Genomic DNA, 11,706 nt, shown 5'->3' with positions numbered 1-11,706 from the left:
ACTGTATTTTGTCAATATAAAAATGGGGGGCGGCCGATTATAATTCTCTAGGAATTATTTCATAGTGGACTATTTTTAATATTTCACAGTGGACTATTTTTAATATTTCACAGTGGACTATTTTTAATATTTCACAGTGGACTATTTTTAATATTTCACAGTGGACTATTTTTAATATTTAACCGACACGATCTATCACATCACGTGATCCACGTCCATGCAAAACATAATTTTCATTAAAACTGTTAATTTTAAAACAAAAAGGGGAAAATACAGTCACATGAAAATCTTTCATAGAAATAATCATTCAGTCAATATCTTACACACTCAACACAAATATATTAAATGATTATGTACATCATTATTTGATTATACACATACGACAAACACTGAATTTACACTCTTAAAGGAATGTTCTCCGTACAGTGTTGTTGTGTTTCTTCGTTTTATATTTGAGATGGACACAATCCAATCAAGGGAATTGATTGACAAGACACCTGTGTGTTAACATTGTCTTGGAAATAACAAGAACGTTTTTAATGATAAACCTTTATTGTGAAGACACGCAACATTTCGAATTTATTAAAAGTGTTGTTATGTTTGTGTTTTCAACTAGTAAACATTCTTATAACAGTAGATTTAAACACCTAGAACTAACCAAACAAAATAAAATCTTGCCCCCCCCCCCCCCCCCCCCAGTTTATAGCTAATTAGCCATAATCCAGTCGCATACAAAAATAGGTGAAGTGGTGCCCAACCCTATTTTTAGCCTTTGTTAAGAAAATCGCAAAAAATACGAATTAAAATCGATTTCAGCGAATATATTCCATTAATGCTCAAAAAGATAATTCGAGAAACAATTGAATACATTTCTTTAAGGAGTTTTATTTTTATTTTTTATTTTTATTTTATTTTTATTGTTTTTTTGGGGGGAGGGGGTTAACTAAAATTTCAGTTTCTCTACATGATTTGTGACCAAATTCATCAAACTGCTAGTAATGTTTTACGCAGAATTTAAAGCCTGAGATCCTAATAGGAAGAGACCCACTTGATCAGTCAGATTAAATACACAAACAATGTTATGCCTCAGAATAAACTCAACCCAAAATCTGTTATGCTCTATGAGACACTGGCAGAACACCATACACATTACCACTTCTCGTTGATATTAGAAAGGTAACATTGTCCTCTTTCCCTTCAGCCAGGTTGTATTTTCTAATTTCACAGTTAGTGTCCCAGCAACTAAAGGACAACAAGCTTCCGTTTTGCCATGATACGCCAAACCAATGTTGAAATGATCGCCATTTCACTGTTGACTTGACTTGTATCTTGATTTCCCCCTCACTGTCAGTGACCTGGACGTGCATCACATTTCCATCATAGTCCAGCAGATATACATCAGGGAGGTGAACCGAACCTCTCAGACACTTCGAGCTGTATGGTAAACGTGAGCTGAGGTTAGACACACAGTGAGTCGCTGTATTGAAACACTGGATATCATCTGATCCACTTTCTCTACTCCGTCCACCCATCACCAGAATGTTGTGTCCAACTGTAGCAGCGAATGCAAACTCTCTGTTCTGTTTCAAATCTCCAACAACCTGCCAGCGTGTGTCACTCTCGCTTATCTCTTCAATCGTGTTGCTGTTTTCCCCACCAATTGCATACACTTTAGAATTAGCTGTGGCCATGCAGTGCCAATGACGTTGTTCCTCGAGCTCTGGACCTGTTTTCCACTCTTTTCTACAGACGTCGTAGACGAGTGTACATTTTCTTCTACTGTTACCACCAGTGATGTAGATCTTGTTACCTAGACTTGCTGCTGAATAGCAATATCCAGGGTTTACTGGAGCAGGTGGAACGTCTTCCCATGTCCCTTCTGATGTAAAGCAAGACAGAAGTGACGTGTTGTTCCTATGTAAAACGAAAACATCTACACGTGCATTAACATCAACACGTCTGTTATGAAATCTACTTTTAGAACTTGCTCTCGTAAGTTGTGAATGCAATACAGTCTTGATCATTTGCTGAAGAAAGTTGTTTGCTGAAATCAATTTGGAAAAAACTACATTTTCAGTGAGAAAATGTGGATCAACAAGATCAATCCTGATCATTTCAAATATACGTGTTACATCGTCTGCATCCGGGTTATTTCTTTCAAGCCACATCATGACACCTTTCATAATGACGTCTTCTTTACATTTCAAGTCATCTTTGGACAATATTTCTAAAAGTTCTGTCTTTGACAGATGACCAATATTTTCTGTTTCAACAAAGTCGGTCAAGTTTTCTGTCAGATAAGAGACTGCTCTGCTGGACAAATCAGGAACATTGTAGCGGTCCATAAGTCTCCACCAGTGTAGACAGTTATCTATATTGAGCACGAGACCTTCCTTAAGGTAACGATGACACAGATCTTTGACGTTATCAAGCTGCATCATTTCGCCTGCGTCTAACATTTTGACGCAGTTGTCTTCGTTTACAAGGTCCACTGAACACAAAGACATCTTGAGAATATCCTTGAACACCGACACCGAGACCGTGGGCAGATTTAAGACGCCCGTCCGACTCTCTGTCATGTCTGATGTTAACATTGCCCGGAAGTAAGATGACATCGCGGCCAGGACCAACCGGTTTGCACTCGTTGTCCCATTCTCACAGACAATGTCAAGGTCATTGAACGTACCTTTGACCATCTCATCGTGGATGTTTTGGAGAATGCTGTTTTTAGTACAATCCATTATTTCAGATCTGAAACAGAACAAGTATTGTAGTAATGCACCTAATTGTAATGTTAAAATGCGAATTAATTTTGCTGCAAATATATCAGACAAAAATTATACATGTACTGGTACTATACTAAAAATATAGCATATTACATTCTTAAATCCATTCAATTAATTTCCCGTGATATATTATCAACAAACGTCTGTCATACACAGTATAAACTGGTTTTATGTTACAATATGACTTAACACTATTGTAAAAGGACTAAATATTAGCCCAGTACTGAAACAAAATAGATACATTTGGAGGAAAAATGCCCATTCCCTGGTGCATGATTAGACTAATAATTTTCTTTTATAAATAACAAATACCATTTGTCACTGATATGTAAAATTTAGTATACAGCAGATTAAAAAAACCCCACCAAAAACTCAAACAACAAATGTCCAGTTCCTCTGAACTATAAAACAGGCTACTCATTGGTGCATGATTAGATTAATAAAAATAAATCTTATAATAACATAAAAAGAAAGACCACAATTTGACACTGATATTTTGCAGTGGCGATGCAACTTTCACTTTATCGATGGTACTTCTATACTACAGTGACGTTCCAAATATTTGTTATTTAAAGCTCATTATTCGATGTTAGTATTTTTCAGCTTTTGTGACATTTTTGCATTTTTGTTTACGGTAAAACCATTTTCAACCTTTGTAGAATTATAAGCAATCCAATAGTATGTCTACATATATTCCTTTAGTACGGAAGCGTATTAGTGCCACCAAACGCAATAGAATAGCTCCAGATAATTTAGGCGCCTTAGCGGTCCGTGCACATTTCGTTAAAACTTTTGGCTCGACTCTATACTGAGCCTTTGGTCGCAAGTCACAACCCTTGCAATATACCGTTGTCTACTGGTTTCCGCGCATCAAGTATCTCAAAATCAGTCTAAAACATTTGTAGAAATACTAGTAGTATGTCTGCATGAATAAACGTCCTGTAATCGTGAAGTCTGCAAGTTTTAATTTCTGAACGTCAAAAGATCACGACGTAACCGATTTGCGGTTCGCGTAAATTTAATTTTGCGTAACCGACACGCGAACAGAACGACGGTTCGTGTGAAATATAGGGTTCGCGTGAAATATTGTGTCCTGCTGTGGCGTGTCAAGTTTCTATAATATGGGAGTTTGAAACATTGAGTCATGCTTCCACGAAAAATATATTTAATAATTAAAGGATGGGGGTGGGTCGATCCACAAAACCACCCCTCTATACAAGCCTGTTGTATGCAGCTCACGTTTCAGATTTTGAAATAACTACTGTGCGACATCATTACGACTACTGGGAAATCAATACGTGTACTGCACCCCGTGGTTTGACCTCCAGTTATTTGACATGAACTGGTAAGTTATATATAAAATCAACGAATTAATCGCTAGCAGAACGAAGCGACAGAACACAAGAAACAGACTGGACAACTGATGGCATGATTAGTTTGAAATAAAAGTGAACATACCTTCGAATTCGTCCAGCTTCAAAATGTCCGGCCTACGTGTGAATTACTTCCTTGTAGTTTTATGTGACGTGTGTCCTTTTCCTGGAAGAGCACGTTTCAGACCACTGTGGTCCAAGCGAGACAACTCCAGTTTAGCTGTACACTTGCTCGAGTTATCTGCCGTCAACGAGCAAGACGGACATTTCGACAGTTATAAGGGAACTCGGCCTACTGTAAACCCATATAGCCAGGCTCGAAGGTCGTGATGCACTGGCAGGTACATCAAGTTTTATTATGTCACAGTGTTTCACCTTGCCGTTTTATCCGGGTTTAATCTAGTTGTGTTGGGTAATACGTAAGAAGTTCAAAGGCGGTTTTGAATCCTGAGGGGAACGGAAATGGTGATATAGAGTCCAGGCATAGTTGATAATCCAAAGTGGTGTGAAATCCAGAGGGAGATGCAATCCTGTGATAGTGTTTAATCCAGAGGGAGATGCAATCCTGTGATAGTGTGTAATCCAGAGGAGGTTCAATCCTGTGATAGTGTGTAATCCAGAGGAGGTTCAATCCTGTGATAGTGTGTAATCCAGAGGAGGTGCAATCCTGTGATATCGTGTAATCCAGAGGAGATGCAATCCTGTGATAGTGTGTAATCCAGAGGAGATGCAATCCTGTGATAGTGTGCAATCCGGTGCTAATGTAATTCGGAAGTGGTGTGCAATACAGAGGGATGTGCAATCCGGTGCTAATGTAATTCGGAAATGGTGTGCAATACAGAGGGATGTGCAATCCGGTGCTAATGTAATTCGGAAGTGTTGTGCAATACAGAGAGATGTGCAATCCGGTGCTAATGTAATTCGGAAGTGGTGTGCAATCCAGAGGGATGTGCATTCCGGTGCTAATGTAATTCGGAAGTGGTGTGCAATCCAGTGCTAATGTCATTCGGAAGTGGTGTGCAATCGGCAAATGTGGAATTCCGAAATAGAATGTTTTGGAGAACTAACAATATACATGTAGTTTGTGATCAGGTCAGGTCAGGTCAGAGTGTTTAACGTGCACATTCAGAGCTATCTGTTGTAGTGCACGCCTGTCATGGGAACAGGTGCCGGCCTCGACCGGCTCCTCTGTCCAGGACAGGAAATGGGGTAGGGTGGGTTGGTGTGTGTGTGTGTGTGGACCGCCTGCGCTGGCAGATGCAAGAGACGACCAGCAGCCCGACCAGTGTCAGTAGTAGGCAGAGGGTGGCAAATTTGGTGCTAAGGAATTTTGAAATGTCCCAAAGGATTAACGTCAAAGGGAAAAAAATGTGCATTCTATGGTGGAAATTAGGCGCACTTTTTGAACGGGGGAGGGCGAGGGCGAGATGTAGCCCAGTGGTAAATCACTAGCTTGATGTGCAGTCGGTTTGGGATGGATCCCCGTCAGTGGACCCATTCGGCTATTTTTCGTTCCAGCCAGTGCACCACGACTGGTACATCAAAGGTCGTGGTATGTACTACCCTGTCTGTGGGATTGTGCATATAAAAGATCCCTTGCTGCTAATCGAAAAGTGTAGCCCAACAGATTTCCGTTGTCAATATATGCGTGGTCCTTAACCATATGTCTGACGCCATATAACCGTAAATAAAATGTGTTGAGTGCGTCGTTAAATAAAATATTTCCTTCCTTTTTGAACGGTCCGTCGAAAGATAAAGATAGAGCTACATATGTTTTTGAATTTAGTATGCCTAGAGTAGCTCGTTCCTGGGGCCTAGTGGGTGCTGAGGTGTCTTGCTAGGTTGCCCATAGTCTGTGATGAAAATGTACATTTATTCATGCAAACTTCAATATGTGAAGAGAACACTAGTTTCTGAATGAGAAATAGAACATTGTAACTTATGAGCTTATGAAAAGACTATGAACATTTAGCTTTTTTTATGTTGTATTCAGTGGGTGCTTTGTTATATTGGGAGGTTGTTTTATGATGCGAGTGGCGCACGTCTGAGTGGTGTACGTGTGAGTGGTGCAACTGTGAATGGTGCACGTCTGAGTGGTGTACGTGTGAATGGTGCACATGTGAATGGTGCAGGTGTGAGTGGTGTACATGTGAGTGGTGCAAGTGTGAATGGTGCACATCTGAGTGGTGCACGTGTGAGTGGTGCACATCTGAGTGGTGTAGGTGTGAGTTGTGCACATCTGAGTGGTGCACGTGTGAGTGGTGCACATCTGAGTGGTGTAGGTGTGAGTGGTGAACGTCTGAGTGGTGTATATGTGACTGGTGCAGGTGTGAGTGATGTACATGTGAGTGGTGCAAGTGTGAATGGTGTACGTCTGAGTGGTGCAAGTATGAGTGGTGCACATCTGAGTGGTGCACATGTGAGTGGTGCGCATCTGAGTGGTGTAGATGTGAGTTGTGCACATCTGAGTGGTGCACGTGTGAGTGGTGCACATCTGAGTGGTGCACGTGTGAGTGGTCCACGTCTGAGTGGTGCAAGTGGTAATATTAAACGGATCTCTCTATCAGCTAAACTCGGTAAATAGTGGCAATCAATATACAACATTATTTTACGTGCGCTGTTTGTCAAGTGTAACGAGCGTTCTTTTTCATACTTGCCAGATTGAAATTACGTGCACTGTACGAGCGCGATCGCACAAGCGCACCTAAACACACAAGGTATGTGGGTCCATTGGGCTATTTCTCGCTCCAGCCAGTGCACCACGACTGGAACACCAAAGGCTGTGGTATGTGCTATCCTGTATGTGGGATGGTGCATATAAAAGACCCCTTGCTGCTAATCAAAAAGAGTAGCCATGAAGTGGCGACAGCCAGTGTCCTCTCTCAATATCTGTGTGGTCCTTAACCATATCTCCGACGAGAAATAACCGTAGATGAAATGTGTTGAGTGCGTCGTTAAATAAAACATTTCCTTCCTTCCTTCACACTTTATAAAACGGTTAATATATTTGGACTATCTCACACAGGATAGCACATACTATAGAGTTTGATACAACAGTCGTGGTGCACTAGCTGGAACGAGAAATAGCTCATTGGGTCAGCGACGATACATCATACATACTTTAAAACATTGTCGATATATAGCGAGAAAACACTTATTTCACTTAATTACAACTGACTTTCGTGCTTATATCTACTTAAGGTTCAGGCACACAGTCCACGTACACGTGTACGAGATGTAGCTCAGTGGTACAGCGAGAAAACACTTATTTCACTTAATTACAACTGACTTTCGTCCTTATATCTACTTAAGGTTCAGGCACGCAGTCCACGTACCACTGTACGAGATGTAGCTCAGTGGTACAGCGAGAAAACACTTATTTCACTTAATTACAACTGACTTTCGTGCTTATATCTACTTAAGGTTCAGGCACGCAGTCCACGTACACGTGTATGGGATGTAGCTCAGTGGTACAGCGAGAAAACACTTATTTCATTTAATTACAACCGACTTTCGTGCTTATATCTACTTGAGGTTCAGGCACGCAGTCCACGTACACGTGTACGAGATGTAACTCAGTGGTACAGCGCTCAACTGAAACACTATCGATCTAGGATCGACTCCCGTCGGTGGGCTCATTGGGCTATTTCTTGTTCCATCCAGTGCTCCACAACTGGTGTAACAAAGGCCGTGGTACGTACTATCCTGTCTGTGGGATGGTGCATATAGAAGATCCCTTGCTGCTAATAAAAAAGAGTAGCCAATGAAGTGTCGACAGCGTGTTTCCTCGCTCAATATCTGTAGGGTCCTTCCTCCGTTGCTGGTTACACAGCAGTGATCTCAGTTGACTCGACTCTCTGTGAATGGTTAATTGTTAGTGGCTAGTGAGAGTATGTACAAGACAGATAACAATATTGAGTGTATACAGAGACTAGTTTATTTTAGCTGTCTAGAGAAACATATTCAGAATTTATACACGAGGTAACACATGGTAACATGATATATGATGAAACACGCTTTATAAAGATTGCACGTGAGACCCTTAAAGACACATTGTCACAGACCACTGACCTATTTAATGGTCTAACAAATAATTACCTGAACAAAAATAATTTGATTTGACTCTAAAATGTACTTTATTCAACCATCTTCATAACCACCACACTCCATTATATGCACCACCACGTAGACAGGATAGCACATACAACGGCCTTTGATGTACCAGTCATAATGCACTGGCTAGAGCGAGACCGCGCATCAAGCGAGCGCCTTACCAATGGGCTACGATCTGTGAGGCTAATGGACCGTTAGGGAAAGAAATACATGTTTTATTTAATGACGTCAAACATATGGTAAAGGACCACACAGATAATGAGAGAGGAAATTCGCTGTCGCCACTTCTTTGGCTACTCTTTTCAATTAGCAGCAAGGGATCTTTTATATGCACCATCCCACAGACAGGGTAGTATGTACCACGGCCTTTGGTAAACCAGTCGTGGTGCCCTGGCTGGAACGAGAAATAGAGACCGTAAAGGTGTCGAACAGCCACAAATGCTGTATTCTAGTCTCTCATAGTTTAAATTCAAACACCAAAACTAGCTTTAAAAGATATAGACAGCGTTTGTACTTACAGTTTACTTATAATATCAGCGGATGGTTTGAATAATAAAAAAATTAAAAAACGTAATTTAAATAAATCTTACTTTTATGCTCAAATACCAGTAGCTTAAATAGTTAACACACACAGACACATACACACACACACACACACACACACACACACACACACACACACACACACACGTGTACACACAAACACGCACACACACAAACACAAACATATAAAAACTAGTGCGAGTGGGTATAATTGTCCACGATTTATTTCATTATTGCCAATTTTTAATATTTAACCATTTAGAGCTGATCACCCTATTGTGATCAGTGGCGGGATTTAGCTCAGACGGTTAAGAACTCGCTCGAGGTCCTTGCGCCGCAGGATCGAACCACCTCAGTGGATCCATTCAAATGATTAGGGGTTTTTTCTCGTTCCAACCAGTGTACCAGAACTGGTCAAAGGCCGTGGTATGTTCTTTCCTGTCTGTGGGAAAATGCATATAAAAGATCCCTCACTGCATTAATTACCAAATGTTTGACATCCAATAGCCGATAATTAATATATAAATGTGCTCTAGTGGTGTCGTTAAACAAAACTTTACTTTATTGTGATCCGTACTAGTGACACGCCTTATCACATCGCTCACTCCCCTTCCATACAAACCATAATGTTTATTGTTACTGTTAATTTTAAAATTAAAAAGTGGAACATACACCAACAAGAAAAACATTCCTCACAGAAACAAAAACTTCGTGAATATGTTAAACACACAACCAGAAACACATTATTTGATTACACACATTAATTATTTGATTATACACATAAGTAAAACACTGAATTGACACCTGTGTGAATGCACAAAGCGCACTGTGTTGCAAAGAGTCACTCTTAAACGAAAGTTCTCCGTACAGTACGATTGTTTTTCTTCTTTTTCTCTTCGAGGTGGATCCAATCCAACAAAGGGAAATACCTTTCCGTTATTGTCGTCTTCACAATGACAAGACGTTTTTCACGATGTACGTTTATTGTGAAGACGCACGCCAGGTCAAGTTTATTAAAGGTGTTGTTATCTTTGTCTTTTGCAGCTTTAAACACCTAGAACTAGCCAAATAAAATAAAACCTTATCCCCCGGTTTATAGCTTCGTAGTCATAGTCTAGTCACCCACCAAAATAGGTGAAGTTGTGCCCGACCCCATCTTTAGCCTTTGTTATCAAAATCGCCAAATATACAAATTAAAATTGATTTCAGCGAATATATTTAATTAATTGATCAAAAAGATAATTTGAGAAACAATTGAATACATTTATGTAAGGCGTTTTTAATTTTGGTGCATTTTGCGTGGGTTTTTTGTTTTGTTTTTGTTAAATCAAATTTTAGTTTCTTTACAGGTTTTGTGACCAAATTCATCAAACTGCAGAATTTAAAGCCTGAGATCCTAATAGGAAGAGACCCACTTCATCAGTCAGATACACAAACAATGCTATATCCCAGAATAAACTCAACCCAAAATCTATTATGCTTCATGAGACACTGGCAGAACACCATGCACATAACCGGTTCTCGTTGATTTCATAAAAGTAATATTGTCCGCTTTCCCTTCAGCCATGTTGTATTTTATAATTTCACAGTTAGTGTTGCAGCCATTGAAGGACAGCAAGCTTCCGTTCTGCCATGATACGCCAAACTTATATTCAAATGATCTCCATTTTGCTGTTGACTTGACTTCAATCTTGATTTCACCATCACTGTCAGTGACCAGGACGTGCATCACATTTCCATCATTGTCCAGCAGATTTTCTTCTACTGCCACCACCAGTGATGTAGATCTTGTTATTTAGACTTGCTGCTGAATACCAATATCCAGGATCTACTGGAGCAGGTGGAGCATCTTCCCATGTCCCATCTGATGTAAAACAAGACAGAAGTGACGTTTTTTTGTAGTGTAACACAAAAACATTTCCACGCCCACTATCAAATCTGCTGGTAGACCGTGTACAAAGTTTTGAAAGTGTCACATCTTTTATCATTTGCTGAACAGAGTTATTTTCTGAAATTAATTTAGAAAATACCACATTGGCATTGAGGAACTTTGCATCAACAAGATCAATTCTGATCATATCAAATATACGTGTTACATCATTTACATCCGGGTTATTTCTTTCAATCCACTTCATGACACTTTTCATAATTACATCTTCTTTGCATTTCAAATCATCTTTGGACAAGGTTTCTAAGAGTTCAGTTTTTGACAAATGAACAATATTTTCTGTTTCAACAAAGTCGGTCAAGTTTTCTGTCAGATAAGAGACTGCTCTGTTGGACAAATCAAGAACATTGTAGCGATTCAGAAGTCTCCACCAATGTAGACAATTGTCGGCGTTGATCACTAGACTTTCCTTAAGATAACGATGACACAGATCTTTGACATCATCAAACTGCATCATTTCGCATGCGTCTAATATTTTGACGCAGTTATCTTCGTTTACAAGATCCACTGGACACAAAGACATCTTGAGAATATCCTGGAACACCGACACTGTGACAGTGGGCAGATTTAAGATGCCCGTCCGACTCTCTGTCATGTCTGATGTTAACATTGCCCGGAAGTAAGATGACATCGCGGCAAGGACCAAACGGTTTGCGCTCGTTGTCCCATTATCACAGACAATGTGAAGGTCATTGAACGTACCTTTGACCTTTGTGGATGTTTTGGAGAATGTTGCTTTTAGTACGATCCATTATTCCACAACTTCCGATCTGAAACAGAAGAAGTGTTGTAGTAATGCACCTAATTTAAATGGTAAAATCTGAATTCATTTTGCCAGCAGATACATAAGCCTACAATAATACATGTACTGGTACTATACTAAAAATATAGCATATTACACTCTTAAATCCATTCAGTTGATTTCCCGTGATATATTATCAAC

General features: G+C 39.9%; 2 protein-coding genes across 2 annotated transcripts; both read right to left on the bottom strand.

Moving 5' to 3' along the window:
* Window positions 1-964: 964 nt before the first annotated feature.
* On the bottom strand, window positions 965-4,298 carry LOC121391212 (kelch-like protein 6). The gene is made up of 2 exons (XM_041522913.1): window positions 4,245-4,298; window positions 965-2,751 (listed from the first exon to the last, which is right to left on the bottom strand). Exon 2 carries the CDS (start codon window positions 2,739-2,741, stop codon window positions 1,113-1,115), a length of 1,629 nt encoding a protein of 542 aa, XP_041378847.1. The 5' UTR covers window positions 2,742-2,751; window positions 4,245-4,298; the 3' UTR covers window positions 965-1,112.
* A 6,256-nt stretch (window positions 4,299-10,554) lies between these two features.
* Window positions 10,555-11,394, bottom strand: LOC121391211 (ectoderm-neural cortex protein 1-like). The gene has a single exon (XM_041522912.1). The coding sequence runs from the start codon at window positions 11,392-11,394 to the stop codon at window positions 10,555-10,557; it is 840 nt and encodes a 279-aa protein (XP_041378846.1).
* Window positions 11,395-11,706: the final 312 nt, after the last annotated feature.

The sequence above is a fragment of the Gigantopelta aegis genome, unplaced genomic scaffold (assembly GCF_016097555.1).
Source record: "Gigantopelta aegis isolate Gae_Host unplaced genomic scaffold, Gae_host_genome ctg1951_pilon_pilon:::debris, whole genome shotgun sequence".
Lineage (NCBI taxonomy): Eukaryota > Metazoa > Mollusca > Gastropoda > Neomphalida > Peltospiridae > Gigantopelta > Gigantopelta aegis.
This window is presented reverse-complemented; position numbering and strand designations above follow the sequence as displayed.